The following is a 21,184-nucleotide window of genomic DNA, read 5'->3' as shown; positions in this document are numbered from 1 at the left end:
TTGAATATTGGTTAGTGATATATATATATTCAGTATTGATGATCCTGAGTTTGATAAATCACAGTATTCAAACAAGGGACTAAGTATTTGGGAACTCGTAAAATGGACCTAATGGAAGTGGTCATCTATTTATTATAATTCAGGATTTTAACATTTCAATTGGACAACCCTCCCACATTCATGTTTAGAGGACCTGAACTGGGCAAACTTTAAAAAAACATGACTGATATAAATTTGAATTCTTTTTTTTTTATTCTACATGCACAGTATCAGGTTTAAGACAACCAATCTATTATTTAGAAAACAGTATTATTTTTGAAATAAAGTAAAACATGCAATAAATTTTCAGCTGTTTTGGGACATAAAAGCAGAAAATTTGTGACCAGTTGATCATATAGCTTCTAAGGTGGTATAGGACCTCATTTAAGGTGGTATGGGGGGGACCTAATCCAATTTTAGTCCATCCTAGCTCTTGTAAATTTGCACTATGACCCATATTTAAAATGGGAAGATTGTCATGGGTGCTATTTTTATAACTGTAAATTATGGGTAATACAACTTGGAGTTGCTTCTGGGGGTAAAATTTTCAAAATCGGAGTTTCTATTGATTGGCAAAGACAACCAAATTCTTTTCAATAAACATAGTCTCTCATGTTGAATGTCTATACAATCTATGCCCCACTTAGCATTTCCTTTCATTTTTTTTTTAGATACAACTTCAACTCATACAATTTATTAAGCAAGTAAGATGAAGTAGAGTTTACCTGTTTTTGTAATTTCTGCATATGACAGGATAGTGTGGTCAGGTACCTATCAGAGTTGGTTGGACTCAAGAACATCCTAAAGAATCAACCCTGGGATCTAAACTTGTGACTTTCAGTTATTTGTGCGCTCTACCATGCAGTTGCATCTTACGTTTCTTAAGGAATGGCTAACCTGAAAAGTAACGAGCTCTAGGTCGTCCCCTGACCAAACTGCCCTTCATGTCCTAACTTGTTGGTGCACTGAGGAAGGAAGAAAAGCCTGGAGGAAACCCACGTGTGCAGCAGCTGGTAACATGTGCGAGAGAAATGTCTGTTTCTTAACACTGTTCCAGTCTGCCTATCTATTGAGCAATAACTTAAGCCTGTAAATATGACCCTATAAGGGAAAGTAGCAATTACAAATTTTTTTTGTCTTCAAAATGTTTTTTCTTTAATTATAAATCAAACTGGAGGTCTCAGCACATTACTGTCTTTTAATGGTGTATGGTTGCTTTGATAAATATTTCATATTTGCAGAATCTTGTATAACCTAAAGACAGCAACATGGGCATTGTTTTCTGTGTGATTTAATATTTTTATCAGCCATCCAGAATTGACATCATATGATCCATCAGCCTGTATCAGCTCTACAAGTGGTAATCTAAAGCCTTAGCTGTATCATCAGGTATTAACAGGTTTGAATTTGAATCACATAACATACCAGTTGTATGGAAATGGTACCTGTCTTAAGCTGAGTAGAAAGAAAACATCTAAGCAGTCAGCAACCACTAAGAAGAACTTGTTCTTACTGTCAGAAAAATTACCTTTATTGTGATAATAGTATTTAAAATGTATATTCACCACATAAATGTATTCTAAAAAAAAATCCACAGCATAGACACATTCTTAGTTACAATGTCATATAAAAGTTATTATCACTATTAAATACAATGTTACAGAAAAGGTATTATTACAATTATAGAACATTTTTAAAAATTCTTTTTAAAAGGTGATATTGTTACGGATTTTCCTTAGGAATGGGATATACAGTGATTTGAGAACCTCTTCCATAAGCCTCTTGCTTGATTTTGAAATCAGTCTTAAACTCTTCTGTAATTTTATTAGCTACAGGAGAATTGCTTTTTTCTTCCTGAAAAAAAAAAGATAAATCTGACAAAAAAAAAACTAAAAAATATTTTTTTCTATACAGTTTTAAAAGTTAAAAACATTTACAGGCAGTATAGCCTTTCATGAATAAATACATTTTTAAAATGCGTCACCAGTCCTATTTTCTTAGACATATGATCTTGTTTTCTAAAACTTAGTTATTTAAATGTAAATAATGCCTGCACTTGGATCATATTAATTGGGATACGAGTTCACCTATACTACAGCCCAAAAGGACCCTTGATGTGCTGTATGAGTGTTAATCCCTCACCGTAATAGTGAGGGGGGGGGGGGTGTAGGCTGAGTTGTGGTGTCATTTTTTTTGGGGTGTCTGGCTTTTCATGATAATGTATGACTGTGGGGATGTAAAAACTGTCAGTAAATGATGTCATTAATGGATAACCCTTAGGCAGAAAGTATGATGTATGTATGGTAGTGTTCTAATGGTAATAATACCATAAACTGTCTATATATTTTTTGTGTGCTTGCAAAGGATAAAAGGCATACACTGGCCTAACACCATCTCAAATGATAAATTACTAGGAGGGATGGAAATGGTATCAGTTTCCAAAATAATTGAAAAAAGAAGATGGTGATGGATGGGGCACGTCCTAAGGATTAATCCAGAAGATATCGCAGGAATGGCACTAAACTGGAAGCTTAAAGGAAAAAGAAATCAAGGAAGGCCAAGAGAGATGTGGCGGCGCATGGCAGGGAAGCAGCTAGCAGAAGGACTGCCAGGAAAATTGCAGGTGAGTGACAAGTGGAGGGAGCTTTCTGTGGCTGCCCCATGTGTCTTGGGCACAAAAAGGAAAAGATGATGAAGATCATATTTTAGACTCCATAAATATGTAAATGGCTAGTTCAATCCACAATATACTCAACCATGATGTGAGGTGAAGGTAAGAGAAAGCTATAATTTAATTTGTTGCTATAAGTGTAAAGTACAAACCCCAGAATTATGAACAATAAATTTCACTGACTGTCCTTTGGTCAATAAGTTGTGACCTTTTTTAACTTTGATGCCTAAATCGTGTTCATTTATAGAAGATTTAATCCTAAACAATTTTGGTGCATCCTCTTTAGGTTTCTGTCCAGCTTGTTTCGGAGCACCAGACTCCTTGTCCGGTTGTTCAAAAACTTTCACATGATCCGACTTTTTTTTATCCAGTTGTTCAGAAGCACTCAATGCTGGATCAGACTGTTTGTCCGGTTGTTCAAAAACTTTCAGTACATGATCCGACTGTTTTTTATCCAGTTGTTCAGAAGCACTCAATGCTGGATCAGACTGTTTTTTATCCTGTTCTTGAGTATCAATCAATGCTGGATCACTAAGTATTCTGTCTTGTTTTTGAGAACCTTTTAATGCAGTTTCAGACTGTTTTTTACTTGGTTTTCGATAACTTTTACTTGTAGTAGACTGTTTTTTCTCCTGTTTTTGAGACCCTTTCAATGACGCATCTGAACCTTTACTATAAGGTTGTTGAGAAACCTTACTGCCGGAATCAGTATGTGTTTTTACCTGTTTCTCTAGAAACTGGGCTGCAGGATTAGAATGCTGCAAGAGTTGTAATTTAAAACATGGTACACCATCTTTATTCTTACTCATAAAAACCAACCGAGCATTCTGTTTAACTGCCAAGGCTTTGGCCTCTTTGAAAGTGGATTTGTTAATGAGAATTTCACTGACATCAAAAATTAAACATTCAGTTGAGTCCTGAAAACCTTGCCGAGCTTGACTCTCAGTGGCCAGGGTAGCTCTGGGGTGTATTTGATGCAAGGACAAACAGTTTGAAGATAAAGAAATCCCAGTAAATACATTTCTGTTTTTTCTTGTCTGCATGTCAGAGCAAGGGAATCCAAGTGAATATTGCTGTACATGTGCCAAAGTTGAAAACTTTAAAAAAGGTATATATCCATTTTGAACAAGTATCTTTTTCTGTGTGTTTTGAAGCATTGATATGTTAAATAAGAAACACCATTTCGATGAAAGTCTGAAATGTTGCAGTTTCCAGGCCATTTTCAACTGCTAAAAAAAAGTTAGTATTAGTAGTTTATAATAAATGAAATAATTCATATATTTATATTATAAAAAAGCCCTAGCAAACCGGTGGTCCATGGGGCAAATGAAGTAGAGTTCACCAGCACCCTTTCCTTTCTAGATTTAGGGCATCCTGCAGTCTTGTCCGGACTGAGATCTGAATTTAAGACCTTTGAGCTAGCATAATCAAGAAACATATAAACTCTACTTCATCTGCCTATGGATTGTTAAGTTTGAAAGGGGAACTTAACAAGCTTACATATTACATAGATCTATATCTAGATCTGGTGGGATGGAATGGCCTAATCGTTAGTACTAGACTGCGAACCTTAAAGTCTCATTGTTCGAATCAGAGTTCAAGTCAGTGGAACATACCTGAGTCTACCCAGCTCTGATGGGTACTTAGCTCATGTTAGAGAAAGTAAAGGCAGCTGGGCATAGTATAGTGCTGACTAAATTATCCCTTCATATGCCGAGGTCAAGAAACAAATGAACTTGTGAATATTATAATATATTATATTTACAGTTAGAGATAGTTTAGTAATCGGATTGAGCTCCTAGATCTATATTCTATAACAAACGTCAAATGTTTGGCCAGGCCTTAAACTGGCTTAAACTTAAACAATAGAAGATGCCTTATTTTGTGACAAGTTCATTTACAGGGAATCACTCATTCACTGAATAACTGTGATTAAATTTTAAAAATCTTAATTGAAGCTCTACACATAGAATCTACAATCTACATTCTTTACGTTTACAGTAACTTTACAGTGTCTACCAGTGGCGTAGCTAGGATTTTTGGGCCCCTATGCCAAAAGTGTTAGTGGGCCCCTCAGAGGCGTAGCGACCCTTCCCGGACACCGGGGACAAACTTTCGATTTGCACCACCCCCCTCAGACTTTCGATTTGCACCCCCCCCCCCATCAAACTTTCAAAAAAGGGCTCATATTTGCTATTTGCCTTGCTTACGCTAGCTTTATGGTAGCTACGCCACTGGTGTCTACACTACAACAGTAAATTTCTACTTGACTACACTATTTATAATGTCTAAAGTCTATCTCCAGTCGTAGTCCCTATATCTCTACCTCTACCACAAAAAAAATTCAATTTTAATTACTCTAGATTAGTAGATTAGGTCTAGATCTAGTTATTATAATAATTAGCATCAAGCAAGAGTCTAGTATAAAATTAGTGTTAGAGTATTACTAGACACTAGATCATGACTAGACGTAGATCTAGACTAATTGTAGACTCTAGGCCTTTTTCAAATACTAGATTTCTAGATCTAGATTCTAGATCTAGCTACAGTAGAGCTAGTGAACTAGCTAGAGACTAGCACTAGCCGCCTAGTTACTGAACTTACTAGATTCTAGGTCTAGATTCTAGTAGAGGAGTGAGTCTAGTACTAGACCTAGAGTGTAGTCTAATTTTATATTTCTTTAATTTAACCCTCGCAACTCTGCTTTAATTAGTAGATAGATCTATCTAGATCTAAGTAATAATAAGTAAGTAAAGTTCGAGTCAAAGTTTGACATTACTTCTTTTACTTTCGCTTTTGCCTTGTCCAAGAACGGTTAATCATATTAAAATATTCTTTATCGCTCTAGTTGCTTCCCCTTTATTTGGGCAGTTCTTAGTTTTGGCCCTCCACCTAAACTTTATCGCTAATGTAGTTAGTAAGTTATAGCTGAAATAGCGTCGCTTTTTGCCGAATTCTCCTCACAATAAAAAAAAAGACCAAACCCCACATAAATATATTCAGATATACCATTCTATTCTTTTACTTGAAACCCATGCATAATTTCTCGCTTTGATAGATAGGCCTATATATTATATATATATAAATAAATAAATAAATATATGTTACGGTCAAAGCCCGAAGTGCGGCCAATGCTAGGATTGGCCGGCCAATCCTAGCATTGGCCGGCTCTCTTGGCCAAAGCCCGAAGAACTTAGCACTAAGATCGTATTTCGTACATTGGCCGGCCAATGCGCGCACTGGCCGGGATGTACTGGCCAAAGTCCGAAGCGCTTAAACTTGACAGCGTATTTTGTACATTGGCCGGCCAATGCGCGCACTGGCCGGGATGTCCTGGCCAATGTTCTATCTAGACTAAGTTGTGATCGCATTTTCATTATTCTGGGTGCGTTTTCATTGAGAGTAACGTATTGTTGAGCTCTTGTTTGTAAAGGGCTTGTAAGTCTACGGCTTTGAAATCTACTAGCTGCATAGTACGAGAACGAGAAGTTGTGACCTACTTACAAGCCCTATAGCATTCTATATGCAAGGCGACATGTATCAAAAGGGCCGTCAGACCATGAGACAGATATAGCTGATGGATGTCAAAAGAAACAAATGTAAATCCATGTTAGTTTCCATATATGGGCTCTCGATAAAATAGTTACTGAGGAAGATCTTGAGAACATTGAACAAGAAATGGAGGTTGCCATAAATGCAACGACATCCTCAGCTAACACATCTACTGCCGTGGCGGAACGCCCAGACAAGTTGCGTGACAATAATGTGGCCAACAGATTCTATATAGTTTGTGAAAAACATTCTAGTGCAGCTCATTCTTTTGGATCCTGTGGCAACGATGTCCATGCTATTTGTGGAATACCCAATGAAGCAGACGAAGGGTTCGGAGGGAACATTGCCAGCAGATTCTGTCACAACAAACAAGACATCATGGACAACAGGTCAGCAGCTCATACTAGCTTGCAAACTCAAGGTGCAAAGATGCTTAAAACATCAAATACAAAATTTAAAGATGGTGAAGTGGGTGACAATGTACGCATCCGTTTTCCAGATGTTGACAGAGGTCACGGTGATCCCCGAAGCGTGATTGTAGTTGTCATGAGCGTCGAGGGCGGTTTCTACAAATTAGGAATGGAACATGGTGTTCTAAAAAACTGTATGCAAGAAGTGAGTTTTCAATTCTTCACTAAAAACTGCTCTTATTGTCGTCAGTTGGCACTGAGGAAAAATCACTACGAACCATCGCATCTTCACAATCATTGACTGAGGGCCAAGGCTACACTCGCTGCAATTGCACAACTAAGTGCACAACAAATCGCTGCAAGTGTAAAAATAACAAGCTGCCATAAAAGTTCAACTTGTTGTAACAAATGATGATATTGGTAGATTGAGACTATAGTACAATAAAAAAATTGAATGTTTCTGTCATTTACTTTATTTAATAATCAATAAAGACTTAATTTCATGATCCTTACGGCATTAAAAAAAACCAAAATCTGCTCATGATCTTCTAATTCGGACTTTGGCCGGTCGTCCCTAGCCAGATGATCTTCTAATTAAGACTTTGGCCGGTCCACCATGGCCAGTCCGTGGACTGGCCGGCCAAAGGCCGAAATCAAGAGCTATTTCAGACTTTGGCCAGTCCACCATGGCCAGTCTGCGGATTGGCCGGCCAAAGGCCGAAATCAAGCAAAGTTTCGGACTTTGACCGACCTATGGGAGGCGATATTGGCCAATGCGCGGATTGGCCGGCCAATCCTAACATTGGCCGACTTCGGGCTTTGACCGTAACATATATATATATATATATATATATATATATATATATATATATATATATATATATAAATTGTGTTTTAACAATTGTAGCAGACACTTTCCACAGCCATGTCCAACTCAAGTTTTATAGAAAGAGTTACTAAACAAAAGAAAAACAACAAGCAACTTTAAGTATATTTATTTTTATTATCATAATCATATAGTAAAAAAAATCTATTGTGTAGTTTACTGATACAAAAAAAATGGAATGTCTGTAGATGGAATGATACACCAATGCATAAACCATAATAATGTAATGAACAATCCCTTACAAACTGAAGTATTGGTACAACTTTTACATTTAGCTAGACTATGTACACATATTTACACTCAAGTATAATCCAATTAGAGACCTGGGTAGTTAAACTTTTTAAAATTCATTAAAATCTAAACCTCTTAAATATGCACATTATGAGCCCTAACTTTAATGTAGTTACTGTACAAATACATAGACCTATCTAGAAATTCAATACATTAATTAACTACATATTTTAAGAATTATCTTGAAACCAAACCCTGAGATTCTAAAAAATTATTCAACTCTAAGATTAAACTATGTTTTTCAAACTTAATAAAAGTGTCTGTTAATTTCAATATGATGTTGACGTTTTAAAAGCTGGAATACACTATTTATGCAAATGTAATTGTTTAACAAATGTTGATAGAAAATTTACAAATAATGACATTCAACAAAAATTTAAAGGTGTGTCACTTTGATCTCACTTGGAATGTAGCTTTGTCGAGATGTAAAAAAAGATTTGAGGTTAGTATTAACAATACATGTTTGAAAGCAATACATGAACATAAGTTATTTCTTAGTAACTGTAATTCTTGTTCTTTGAAACATTCACATTAAATTTGTTGTTTAACATTATGAACTTATATTTAAAGAGTGCTTTAGTTCAGATTTTCAAAATAAGGTTCTAAATTCTAATGAAATAAAATAAAACGCTTGAAGAGGTGAATTTTCATATAGTTAAAAACGTATTATTAACTGCAGAAATTAAGTAAACAAAATTAAACATTTTACAAAAACATGCAACTTCTTTTTGTACTTGTTTAAGCAATATGTACAAGTCAGAAAATATTTTAATGATGTCTAACTAAGGGCTGAATATGAGTGGACGTATTTCCTGTCAGATGATCGAAGCTCATACGCCATTTCATTTTCCATTTCATCAAGTCGGGAAAACAGTACATATGAGATACAAATCTGAGGATGTAAAGAATGATGCATGGTTATTGATGAAAAAAGTTACACAGATAATTGTTGTAAAGAAGTATTACTCTTACTTGCTGATACAAGAATAGAATTAAAATTAATAAGCAGCAGCTAATATTTATAGTTAAATATAAACTCACTGTGGCAATCATCCTTGCCAGCCAGTACAGCCAAATGAAAACCACAAAAGCCAGTCTCTGAGAAAACAAACATTTTATTGTTTACTATTCTGATAATATTACGTACATAGCGACATATTTCAGTATCTAATCAAACTAAAACCTATATCCAAACTACGTAAATTTTTGTTAAATAAGTCCCAGATATTAAAGTTTAGAGAATCTGTTATTATAAGTAATCACTGTGGCTTTATTAACACTAAATCATAATACTTCTTTAAAATAGACAAAATTGTATAATACTTACAAATGTGTTCAGGCCATAGAAAGAGAACTCCACAACTGATAAACAAAACTCAATGAAAGCATACATAATATAGATGTAGGTGAATATCCTCATTGTCTCCATGTACAGGACAAAGTGCTGAAACAAAGATGATTGACAAAGTTGTTATTTTTAAATATAGGCCATCCAAATATTTAACTGAATTCACAACATTTTTTATGATAAACAATGATGCCTTTTCTGGTGCATGATTTCATGTCAATAGTAAAAAAAATCATTCTCACTCCAAATTTTAAAAATACATTAGCCTCTGTTCCTTTTTATCTTCTCTCTCCCCTCCTCCCCCCCCCCAGGACTCTATTTTAATGACCAAATTTTTAACCAAACAATCTAGCATTAGCAGCTACATTTTTATAAACAGATCTTTTGTAAAAATCAAAGTAAACTGAATTACTATACACTGAATTATCCAAAAGATATAAACAAAATAGTAAAGTTACTAAAAATAGTTTTGCAGATGTACCCAGCCACACAATGGGGTTTACCCAGCCACACAATGGGGCTTGAGGCAGCAAGAGTTCTGCTAATGTTTTAGAATATATTTCATTTTCCAAAATGTGTTCGAACCACATAAAATAAAAATTAATTAAGTATTGCTCAATTTGCATTTAGATATTGACAGAAGACTGACATTATGTGCAAAGCTACTTTTAAAATGTGAAATGAACTCTAAATCAAGCTGTTTATTCTGAAACTGTTGTACTTTATTTCTGACAATAAATCTTTGGTGTCAGCATTATTATAGACAACTTGTACATTACAAATAGACTGCCAGGAGCACACAAAAAATGAATCTTACAAACCTTTTGAGTGACCATGTATATCATGTAGATTGTAAACAGTATGATGACCACATGGCAAAATATGATGATGATGTCAAAGGACAAAAACACTGTGGATGGAAAATACATTTTAAAATTTAGTCCAGGTTTTTGTCAATAATTAATCTTGCTAGTTTACAAAGTGCTCAATTTAATAGAAGTGCAGAGAGTAAAAATCTATATTAATTTGAGTCGAAAAAACAAGAACATCTAAAATAGTTCAGGCCTAAGTAATTAAAAAATTTGATTTACATTCCCATTGATGTGCTCTCCACTGTGTTTTAAAACCCTGACTTATTTCAAAGATTGGGTCGATGAAGGCACCAATATCTAGAAGACGCAGAAGTAAGGCACCACCAGCTAGAATCTGAAAATAAAATTACAAAAATATGTCAATTCAGCACAAAAGAAAGTACCAGCAATCAATTAAGACTTCGGTTTTAATAAATAATTTATCGATTCCGTGCAGGTGGATAAGTGGATTGTTTAGGCCTATAGGAAAAATTCACTTGAACTTGAACGTCCCTAAGTACTATTACTAACCTTATTTCCATTTATTTTTTTAAAAATCCGGCAATTAATTATGAAAATACCTCAACAAGATCAAAGACAACTAAACCAGGACTGCATTGTCTGCCACATATTTTTGCTTATAAAAATCTTAAACAAAAATGATGAATGAGTGCTGAGGATTACTGTAGTGTCCAATCCAATGTAAAAATGTAGGGGAGGTTAAAAGGAACTGAAGTTTATTAGTTTAACATAAAAGAAAGTTAAGTTCCTCTTTAGACCTAGTGTGAAAAGTGATCCATTGTTCACCTTATTCTTGAGCTCAACATACATAATAATACATATGAATTTGGATAAATAAATTAGCCTAAAGTATAGCCCATAGGCCTAGTTGTTTGATTAGTTTAACTATTAGTTTGGACCAAACTTTGGTCAGCACTATGCCAAGCTGCCTAAAGTTTAATTTCATCAACGACATAAATATTAAAAAATAATAAATATGTGAAAGCCCATAAACATTTTAAAGTTACGGATGAAGATCCAGTATGTAGATCTAGAACATGAATATATCTAGAATCTAGGTCTGTGTTAAAAATAAAAATTGTTTTAATAAGAAAATCAAAACACGGAAGTCAGGAAGTGTTGAATTGAAAGGCGTATTTTTATGATTTTGTACAATTAATTCATGTGTGTACAATTCATACTCTTAAAATATGTAATCGCATTGAAAGGTGGTGGGTTAATTTAACTTACAACGATGGCAATCAAGTTAGCGAAGGTTGCAGTGCGAAGATCCCAACACAAACAACGCCGTATCGCCATGTTGATAAGAGAAAAACCATAGGACAATCCAGTACCTGTGACCTATTTAGAATTGGCACAGGTATGATTTCCGGAACGGCTAAATAAAAAAAGACGCAGCGTCGAAAAGGAAACAAAATAAAAAATTGACCATTTGAGGAGACCGGTTAATTTCCCCGGGCGCCGACCTTAGGGGGCGCCAAAATGGGTTGGAAAAATAAATTGAAAGGTTGAAGGGGGGGGGGTGCAAATCGAAAAATTTGTCCCCGGGCGCCGGAAGGGTCGCCACGCCTCTGATTAGATCTAGATTTCCATGGTAACTGTAAGGAAGGTGGAATTAAAAGTAATGAATTTGTCCGTCATACTTGACCCCTTGTGTTTAAATAAAAAACCATAGGTGTAGCACATACATTCATACAACACATTGAAAAATAAAATTAACTTAATATGTTCATTTATCTCAGAATCTAAGCTATAAGCCTAAAATAAAAACAAAATTGCTTTAGTCAAGGTTGCGACGTTTTGCCCCAGGCTGAGACTGGTAAAAATAGTAACAGAATTCCTGTCAAGTAATCAAATTTTAATTCAACTAAAATAAATTGGGAGTAACTCATTGGATTATTACAACATCGACAGCAAATGTCCTATTTTCTTACTTAAGTCCTTGGCGCTATGATACGAACAGAAGCGTTGATCCTTCTTTAGTCTTAATTGTAATGTGTTGAACTGTATTTCCTCAAATACAATCATGTATTAGGCTACGTGTCAATTTGTTATGCGCAATATATATAAGCAGTTGAATTAAATTTCAGCCAGTCAGATTTTGGAATTTTCTCTCCTAGGTGTGTTGTTATCCCCAACCATCGAGGTTCATCTACTCTGGGGCTCAAACTCGGGAATTTTCGGTTTAGATTAAATCTCATATTCATTGTAATAATTTGCATTTTCAGGAGCGTAGTGTCGCACACATTCTCATGCTTAAAGGCCTATATCCCAGATAAATAAGAGGATGAGAAGCTTTAATAGAACCAGCAAAAGGTCTTTGGCACCCGATAAATTACTGTCGAGCCAGACCGGAGAAAAAAGTCTATAAGAAACACTAAACACTGCCAAACAGTAAACTCATAATTAAAATTTACATTTTTTAGCTGACGTAATTAAATTAAGATCAGTAGAAATTGTTAAAACAAGATATTAGCTGAAGCCTGATACAAAACACTTTACAGTTACAGCACGTAATTTGTGCTTTTAAATAACAAGTAATAGAACTGGCAAGGATCAGCAGAAAAATCCGCCCTTGCTTGCCGCCAAAAATAAACTTATGAAATTTTAGAAGAGAGTAGCCGAACTTCAATATGCCCTAAACTAAACTTAATTTGTATTTTCGCTTTCACTCTCTAGAGATCTACTAACTTCAGAAAATAATGATAGTTTGAAATAGATCTAAAACTAGATTAGATGGTAGTATTATAGATCTACTCAGTAGAACATTATTTTAGAATTTTAATATTTTATTAATTGAAATTACTAATAGGACTAGATCAGAGATCTAGATCTAGAATTCTAGATCTAGCTGCCTTCACTTGTTATTTGTTGTCACAGCACTAGATCTAGAGAATAATAGACCTAGAGATCTAGATCTAGATGAGTGAGTAGATCTAGAGACTAGATCTAGCTGGTAAAACTCCATTTTAGCGTATTTTATTCCCCGCTTCACGTTCACCTCCAGTTGACTTGAGTTGAGTGTATTTTATTATAAAGTTATAAACACCACAGAAACACGCAAAAACGTTAGGAAATCACTCGGCCTCGGCCTATTTCTTTTTGAATTTTTGGTTTAGTATTTTTAAGTAATTTTGTCAAAACTTGAGAAAAATCCAAAATTTTGAATGTGTACTAGATTTTCTAGATCTAGATCTATTTATTATTTTTAGATCTAGATATCTAGATTTAACTTTTTTTTTCTTGAAAATATGTTCGTGTCAGTTAAGATTTTCATGGCAATGGGTAAAGTAGAAACGCATAATTGTAAGGCATGATACTATAAATTAACTTACATGAACTCACAATGACCCTAAGCTATGACATATATCATATTATGCTGATAATTATTAAAGTCAATGTGAACTCACGGTGAACCCTTGAACAGGTAGGGATTTTTCTCCTGCCGACGATAACACGTAGTGCTGTAATGCTAATTTAAATTTTTTACCTCTTCTAATTAAAACACATTCATAAAAAATAAGTAGATCTATATTATATCTAGGGCCTATCATCTAATTATTCTTATCCTAGTGTTTTCCTAACATTTTTGTGTTTTGGTTGTGTTTATAATAAAATACGCTCAACCGGAGGTGAACGTGAAGCGGCGAATAAAATACGCTAAAATGGAGTTTTACCGATCTAGCTTACTAATACCAAAATTAAATACTTGAAAATACTAGCTAAATAATAATAATTAAGATCTAGATCTAGTATTCTAGTGTTGTAGCTACTATAAAATAAATTCTAGATTTCTATCACTTGTGGCTTATTAATCATATCATTCTTTATCTCCAATGATTATTATACTATACCCATCATTTTAAAATAATTTATTTAAAAATATATCAACAGATCTGGCAGCACTCCTCATGATGCCTCATGTAACATGTACCAGCTAAGTTGAATAGAGTTTGGAGAACACTAGATCTAGTAATAAATATGGCACCAAAAAAACTGCCAAAAAACATACAGCTGAAACTTGACTTCTCTGATGAATCTGATGAGGAAGGAATTAAACCTTACCAACAAGTTACAGTGAAAAAACAATCTGTAATTACCAAACAAAAATTAAAGCCCAATCATGAAGATGAGAAGTTTGGAAAGGTCTTTGAAAATAATGTACCAATACATGCTGTTCAAAAGAATCTGGTAAAAACAGAGCACTCTGCTGACTTAGCAATGGATTCGAAAAATTGGCACTTATCCACAACTAAGTCAAGGGAGTGTAACGAGAAAATCTCAGGCTCCCAGAACCAATGTAGTCCTTTAATTCAGGAAAATGAAATTAGCTTTGATTCTGAAGACAAAGAAAAAAATTTGAAAGTTTTTTGTAATGAAACTTTAGAAAGTGAAAGTTTTTACGAAGTCTTGGATATTTCCATTCAGACTAGTTTTAATCACCAAGAAGAGCAAATATCTATGAATGGCAGTACGATGAAACAAGGAAATGATTTAAACTGCAATAGTATAAATGATAGTTTGTGTTCGTCATCTAGTTTTGAAGTGCAAGATATGTCTATTCAAACAAGTTTAGTATGGGACATGGACCACAATAAAGATTCTCAAGAATCTCATACTTTCTCTAAGGCTCAAGAAAATAGTTCTCCATACCATAATATGAGTAAGTGTTCAGAAGCTTCAAGAGATTTTGAAGATTTAAGTAGCTGCAGTCAAGACATGTACAAAACTGCATATGAATCTTTCCATGCTAGTGTTTTTAACCACGCCCCAAAATCCCATGAAAACTCATACAGTGAAAATTCTGTAAAATTAACATCAGCAACAGACTTGCTTGTCTCTGATTCTGAGAGTGATTGTGACAATGCTATCGAGACCACAGAGTATTGTGATGCTGATGCAGCCATTGATGAAACAACAGATGAGGAGAATAATATAGTAGAAAAAAGTTTAGAAGATTCTGCTAATAACTGTAGCTCTCCAGAACTATTGGATAGTTCCAGTAATGAAAAAGAGAGTACAAAGGTTTTTCGCATACAGGAGCAAACACATCATAAAGTTAAAAACATAATAGCAAATAATAAAAGTAACAGTGATAATACAGATGGGTCAAGTATCTGTAATGATCAAGGGAATAAAACGGGGAATGTTATCAAAACTACAAAGAAAGATGCAAGAGCAGATGAGGACAACCAAGGCAGCATTGATCATGTTATAACAAGCTTTGAGTCCTTGTCCTTTAACAGGTACTGCTATTTGTTTCTGTTTACTTATTGTTAATGTTAAGAATTTTTTCATTGTTAATAATTTTGTAAAATATTGGCCTAAAGTTAAATGTGATGGTGTTGTAATTTAATAGCTGCAGCTTTAACTGATTAATGCATGTCCTCAGAACCAGAAGAAGATACAGCAGCAGTTCTAGCGATGATGCCTTCGATACTTGTAAGTAGGAAAATATTTTAGTTGTAGTTGTAGTCTACAGTTTTAGTACGTTTGTTTTAACTCTCGTAAAGAGAATTACATACATAAAACTTATATTAATCAACAAAAAAAATACACAACCATTAGGCCTATATAAATCTTTTTTAAAACAAAAGTGTTAAATCTTAGTCTTAAACTTCATTCTTGAGAAGTGGTTTTCCCAAAAAAAAATTTCCCGCTAACTACCATGCAGTTGCACACCATTAAATTTTTACCATTACTCTAGCCCTTTAAAGGGTACATTATTTATCTAGTCATGGTGTTAACATCCAGTAGATGACAAATATAGGCCTAAAAAAATTAATGCTCAAATTTGTTTATATTTGTTTGCTCATTAAAGTTCTAGACAAGATAAAGAAATCTGATAGGCCCATTGAAAAGCAAATTAAAGATACTGAAGTGTAAGTATTGTCATCTCACATACTTGCAAATATAATATTCCTTTTGTTTTATATTAGTTATGCCTATATGAATTTGTTTTTACAAATTTTGGTGCAGTTATTAAGTGATTTAAAAAAATATCAAATTTGATTTATAACCGCTTCTTGAAAAACAATGCATTTGTTTTTTTTGTTTTAAAAAGCAACAGCTAGTTGACCAACTTAGCTTTTACTTTTAAAATTTTAGCTCACTTGAGGACTTTATTGTAGAAGATGATGTAGAATCTTCAGTATCAGGTGGTGAGAGTGATGATGAACTGTTTTACATTCAAGTTGATAACAAGGTAGAAAAACAGAAACAGAAATGGTAAATCAAATGATGTTTAACTTTTTATGGTATTTCTTAATTCGTAAAACTGAGACAAGATTTCTTAAACAATAAAATGGAATCATATTTGTTCTTTAAAATCCTATGATATGACTCATCATCATCATTTCTCAATGGCCATTGGTGCACAAAGCATCAAGATGTGAGCAACAAAAATTCATATAATTCAGTCTCTTGCCATAACTTTTGTATTTGGCAACCCTAATTCTTTCTTGCCCTATACACTAATTTTATATTTAAATTTGTGTCTAGAAAATATGTAATCTTTGTCAACCTAATAATCTGTCAAATGCAGTTCATTATTTAAAAAAAAATTTGAATTGATGTTTCTGTAAAATACTTTAACTGTATGTGACAAATAGCTTATAAACTAATTTTTTTTATCGTTATTTTAATTTATGTAAACATTTATATTTCAGTGAAGAAGCAGAATATTCATATTACTGTTCTGATGGTTCCTCTAGCGATTTGAATTCATCTGGGGATGATTTTCATGAAAATAAGGCACCCACTAAAGCTGCCTCATGGAAAACTAGATATGAAGAAACCTCAGACGATGATGATTTTTTACCAGACATAGTCAGCCGAAAGCAGCAGAGTTTAAAAGAAAATCTGGATAATAATCTTGAGCCTAAGTCAGGAAAGCAAGTGGAAACAATGTTTAAAATTCCTGTGCCTCGCAAGAAAGAAAACGATAGTAAAACTCCTTTCAAGTCCACAGGTAGCCTACAGTAATACTTAACATTTTGTTCTTCGAATAAAAAATAGTTTACCAGATTAAAAGTAAAATCACAATAAGTCATTTAATTGATGTTCAAAAAATTAAATTTCAAAGTTGCAGTCATTCATTTATTTTATTAATATACACATTTTTATATTTTCTCTTTTGAATACTTATACAATTCAGTCAACACTTATTTTTAATTTTTTGAAATCCTGTTTTATGTAACATGCAGGACTATAATATATCTAGGGTATCCTAAAAATTATTTCAGTATTTATTTTATTTTCCTTAGAGTTAAGAACTAACTCATCCACAAATCTACATACGGATTATCCTTGTGATGGCAGGCATGATGAAAGTGCACATTTTCTAAAATCTCTGAATAGCAGCTACCCAGAACGTAATAGACACCCAACTGCTGCTAGGTAAATACTGTTGCATTGATTCTAATCTTAAGTTCAACATATGAAATAATATCACACATCCCAATTGTTGCTGTTTTTTTTTTACAATTTTCTTAATCAAAGAATTTGCATTATTATTTATTATTTAAATAAAATTCAATGTTAATTGTTTTTTTTTTGCAGATATATAAAACATTTTAAAACAACAAGAGCTGATTTAACAAGGCAAATATTTCAAATTTTCAATGAGCATGTTTTTAGCAACAAGGTTTGTTGATTTCTTTATTGATTGGCAACTACAATTTGTTCAAGCTTGACTTCATGCTGGTTAAAAAAATATGTTTTTCATATTTTAGCTTTCTAAAGATTTTGTTATAGAATGGAGCAAACGATATAGATCAACTGCAGGCACATTCCACTTCAAAGGCAACCAAGAAAATTTCAAGACAAAAATAATGCTATCTGAAAAGATTTGTGACTCCCCAGGTTTGTGTATAATAATTAATAACAGTCTCTTAACTTGTTGAGTTTTGCATTGTTTCTTATATGTAGGGTGTCGCCTAAGATTTTAAACTTAATTATTGTAGCCTAGAAAAGGATTTTCGAAAAATCTTGTTTGTTTTAAATTACCTATGATGTTATGACTGATACTCAGAAATACGGTGGGTTAGTTTTTAAGGAGTGTTATTGAAATATTGTGACACGATTGACTGTTCACTGTGTAAACCGACTATATGTGGTTTTACTTAAGTATCCTGTAGTATGTTCACACATTTAAAGTGAAATCAATATGAACTTTGAAATATGTTAACAAATGATTAAAATTACCTGTATAAAAAAGCAAAAAGACTTTTGTATAGTTTCAGATCAGTAAGTAATTTTGGCATTTTTAAAAAGTGAAGCCCAGTTTTTTATTTTTTTAAAAATGTTTGTTTAAACATTCCTGTTGTATCTAAAAAAAAAAGTACATATTTTCTTGTTTTTAGAACGAGTTAGAGATACCCTTGCCCATGAGCTTTGTCATGCTGCTGTTAGATTAATCAATCATGCAAATGAAGGGCATGGACCATTATGGAAATCCTGGTAAATTAGTCGATAATTTAGTCTGTTGTAATAAATTGGTCTGTTTTAAAACATTTGATGTATTTCGATAGATGAAAAAGTATTATTTTTTGGTTGAAAAGTAAAGTCCTACATAAAAAAATGGTTTACAAAACTGCTGTGTATCAATTTTTGAACAGGGCCAGACAAATCAACAGGACGTTTCCTTTCTTGCCAGTGATAGCCACATGCCATAGTTACGTCATCAACACAAAGTACACCTATCAGTGCGTCAAGTGCAAGTACAGGTAGGTCTGCCTACAAGAACTGTTATCAAATTTATTTAGAAATCTGTTTCAGAACATAGGTCTAGTGATTCATTACTTTAAAGTGTTTACTATCCAACAATACATTGCCTGTTTGTTAAACTATTAATGGTGAACAATTGAAAAGATAATCTAGAAGCATCTAGTAAATAAACTGATGTAAATACTTAAGTACTATTAGTTATCATAGTAAAATAGCCTACATACAAGCCCTAGTTTCTTCTTTATCAGATATCTCAAAATTTGTTTTTTTTTCAAAAATACAGCAACCACTGATTAAAATATAATGCTTATAACATTAAATCATTTAATTTAAATGGTAACAGTTTAATCATATTTGTATATATTCATGTTTTTTCTTGTACATCAGGATTGGCCGCCATTCCAAATCTCTTGATACCGACAAAAAGGTGTGTGGATACTGCCATGGCAAGTTTGAAGTTTTTCTGACCAAAGACCTGTTGTCAGAAACGGAAGGCTCTGTCAGCAGTACCCCTGTCACACCCAGGACGCCTAACAAGTTTGCCTTGTTTGTGAAAGAATGTTATTCAGTCAAACGCAAAGAAACAGGTTTAAAACACTCGGACATTATGAAGATCTTGAGTAAAGAGTTTGCAGAAAAGAATAAAATTAATAACGAAACATGAAAGAACTTAATGCTAAAGTGGCTGATGAAAAAGGGATTGGATTGTCTGTAAATTTTATGTACATAAATAAATAATTGGAGGAAAAAAATGGTTTCTTTTATTTATGAATAAGATTGCGTAATGTTAAGTTAGTATGTCTGTCTACTCTAAAAGAAACAAATGTAACTTTAGTTAGATCTATATTTTAAAGTTTGGAAATCATTTAAAACATGAAAAATGTTTGGGTGGACTCAGGGTCAAAAATCTTTGAACATGGGTCCAACCCAAGATTTTCAGTTTAGCATTCTACATTTCTAGCACTCTTATGCTAGACCATTCAGAATCCACCCAGCTCGGATGACTCATGTTACGGATGGTAAATGAGGCTGGGCGTAAGAGCTGACCATGCTATCCCTTATTATGTCACAGAAACAGGTGTACTCTACTTCTCTTGCACCATGGACTGTCAAAAAATGATTTATTTAAGTATGAAGTGTAAGCATGAATGTTTGGGTTTATGCAAAGGTCTGCTAAATAATAGCTGCATTTGCTGATAAACTGTTTCAGCCCTTGAAAAACCACAAAAAAAACTGGAAAAATGATTAATGATAAACATCACTATCAAGGAGGAACTTGTTTTTATTTTTCATATTACACAAGAACAATTATGTTTCCGATATGAGTTTAAATTTCCCATGCAGAGGAGTAGGTATAATATGGAAGAATTGTTTGTGAATTACTGTCCCTTTCTGTACTGGATCATAAAGAGGGCTGTCAGGGTAAGGATTCAGTACCTCACTTGTATGTACAACAATACCATCGTAAGCTGCTCGCAGGGTCCAGTCATTATCCATTGTAACATTCTCTCCTGGATAGAACCTGATGCCGTACTGTGTAGCAATCACAGAGCCCTTGTGAACAAACTGTCCATCATGAGCTTTAATGCCTCTGTGTTTTCTTTTTGTTCTACCAATTGGGTTTCGCACTGTGCCTCCTGCCTTTTTAGCTGCAAACCTGACAGGCTGATTATTTAATGCAGGTAATGCTTTAAGTAATGTCACGGCTGCGGAGGGCAGTTTCCAGCTTGTGAAAAGCTGGCTCAAAGACATGTTTCATAAGCTAGTACCTGAAAATAAAAAAATTTCGAGTTTGTAATTATAATATTCTACAATAAAAAATGTCTTGGTACAGCTAGAGTTTATTTTATCACTGATTTTTTTGTGAAAAGAGTTTTACTAAGGTTAGGAGAATTAAAACCCTTAAAATTATGTTTGAAAAAACATTACACTATTCTACACAAATGATTGATTAAAATATTTGAACAAATACTTTGTAGTGATTTAATGGTTGGAGAAAAGTTGGAACCAGCTGTTGAGCTATATTGCGTTTAAAACATGAAATTTGTCAATGCATCAGTAAATACATTCTATAGACATGTTAAATTAGATTTAGTGCAATATAATAAATCATGATATTATACATTAAATTACATATAAATTAATCTGGCAAGACACAATCTCATACAAAATCGCCATATAAATTGTTAACAGATTTGTGGACTAACACCAGTTAAAAAATTAGTAGCAGAAGAATGAAATACTTTAAATTTAAATTATTTTAAATTGTCACTTATTTTTATACTACACAAAATGAATAATTAAAGCACCAGAAAATGACAATGTAAGTAGAGGAAATAATTAAACAATAAAAAGAAGTGGTTGTGTGTGTTGTAAACAGAGTAATGC

The 21,184-nt window shown here is 33.5% G+C and overlaps 4 protein-coding genes across 4 annotated transcripts; 1 reads left to right on the top strand and 3 right to left on the bottom strand.

The window, feature by feature from the left end:
* Window positions 1-1,280: 1,280 nt before the first annotated feature.
* Window positions 1,281-5,549, bottom strand: LOC131958330 (uncharacterized). Its single transcript, XM_059323296.1, has 3 exons — window positions 5,490-5,549; window positions 2,863-3,939; window positions 1,281-1,893 (listed from the first exon to the last, which is right to left on the bottom strand). The coding sequence occupies exons 2-3, from the start codon at window positions 3,928-3,930 to the stop codon at window positions 1,762-1,764; spliced, it is 1,200 nt and encodes a 399-aa protein (XP_059179279.1). The 5' UTR covers window positions 3,931-3,939; window positions 5,490-5,549; the 3' UTR covers window positions 1,281-1,761.
* Window positions 5,550-7,657: 2,108 nt separating this feature from the next.
* LOC131958329 (uncharacterized) lies at window positions 7,658-11,424 on the bottom strand. The gene is made up of 6 exons (XM_059323294.1): window positions 11,300-11,424; window positions 10,289-10,403; window positions 10,019-10,107; window positions 9,177-9,293; window positions 8,891-8,947; window positions 7,658-8,741 (listed from the first exon to the last, which is right to left on the bottom strand). Exons 1-6 carry the CDS (start codon window positions 11,366-11,368, stop codon window positions 8,628-8,630), a joined length of 561 nt encoding a protein of 186 aa, XP_059179277.1. The 5' UTR covers window positions 11,369-11,424; the 3' UTR covers window positions 7,658-8,627.
* Window positions 11,425-12,712: 1,288 nt separating this feature from the next.
* Window positions 12,713-19,512, top strand: LOC131958328 (germ cell nuclear acidic protein). The gene is made up of 12 exons (XM_059323293.1): window positions 12,713-12,808; window positions 13,964-15,315; window positions 15,462-15,511; window positions 15,891-15,951; window positions 16,178-16,297; window positions 16,738-17,039; window positions 17,335-17,467; window positions 17,630-17,714; window positions 17,803-17,932; window positions 18,433-18,529; window positions 18,688-18,795; window positions 19,184-19,512. The coding sequence occupies exons 2-12, from the start codon at window positions 14,051-14,053 to the stop codon at window positions 19,458-19,460; spliced, it is 2,628 nt and encodes an 875-aa protein (XP_059179276.1). The 5' UTR covers window positions 12,713-12,808; window positions 13,964-14,050; the 3' UTR covers window positions 19,461-19,512.
* A 369-nt stretch (window positions 19,513-19,881) lies between these two features.
* On the bottom strand, window positions 19,882-20,548 carry LOC131958327 (large ribosomal subunit protein bL27-like). The gene is made up of 2 exons (XM_059323292.1): window positions 20,180-20,548; window positions 19,882-19,902 (listed from the first exon to the last, which is right to left on the bottom strand). Exons 1-2 carry the CDS (start codon window positions 20,546-20,548, stop codon window positions 19,882-19,884), a joined length of 390 nt encoding a protein of 129 aa, XP_059179275.1.
* Between the last annotated feature and the right edge of the window lie 636 nt (window positions 20,549-21,184).

The sequence above is a fragment of the Physella acuta genome, unplaced genomic scaffold (genome assembly GCF_028476545.2).
Source record: "Physella acuta isolate Inbredline_101_S28 unplaced genomic scaffold, ASM2847654v3 ptg001317l, whole genome shotgun sequence".
Classification (NCBI taxonomy): Eukaryota; Metazoa; Mollusca; class Gastropoda; family Physidae; genus Physella; species Physella acuta.
This window is presented reverse-complemented; position numbering and strand designations above follow the sequence as displayed.

Excerpts from the sequence above, each read along its gene's own strand:
- LOC131958328 (XM_059323293.1), top strand. The coding sequence starts at position 14,051 with ATGGCACCAAAAAAACTGCCAAAAAACATACAGCTGAAACTTGACTTC. Across the intron at positions 15,512-15,890 it reads CGATGATGCCTTCGATACTT|TTCTAGACAAGATAAAGAAA; the intron begins GTAAGTAGGAAA and ends TGCTCATTAAAG. Across the intron at positions 18,530-18,687 it reads GGACCATTATGGAAATCCTG|GGCCAGACAAATCAACAGGA; the intron begins GTAAATTAGTCG and ends ATTTTTGAACAG.
- LOC131958327 (XM_059323292.1), bottom strand. The coding sequence starts at position 20,548 with ATGTCTTTGAGCCAGCTTTTCACAAGCTGGAAACTGCCCTCCGCAGCC. Across the intron at positions 19,903-20,179 it reads ATCCAGTACAGAAAGGGACA|TCCATGGTGCAAGAGAAGTA; the intron begins GTAATTCACAAA and ends ATTTTTTGACAG.
- LOC131958330 (XM_059323296.1), bottom strand. The coding sequence starts at position 3,930 with ATGGCCTGGAAACTGCAACATTTCAGACTTTCATCGAAATGGTGTTTC. Across the intron at positions 1,894-2,862 it reads TTATTGTTCATAATTCTGGG|GAAGAAAAAAGCAATTCTCC; the intron begins GTTTGTACTTTA and ends TTTTTTTTTCAG.
- LOC131958329 (XM_059323294.1), bottom strand. The coding sequence starts at position 11,368 with ATGGCGATACGGCGTTGTTTGTGTTGGGATCTTCGCACTGCAACCTTC. Across the intron at positions 10,108-10,288 it reads GAGAGCACATCAATGGGAAT|TGTTTTTGTCCTTTGACATC; the intron begins GTAAATCAAATT and ends TTCCATCCACAG. Across the intron at positions 8,948-9,176 it reads TCTATGGCCTGAACACATTT|AGACTGGCTTTTGTGGTTTT; the intron begins GTAAGTATTATA and ends TTGTTTTCTCAG.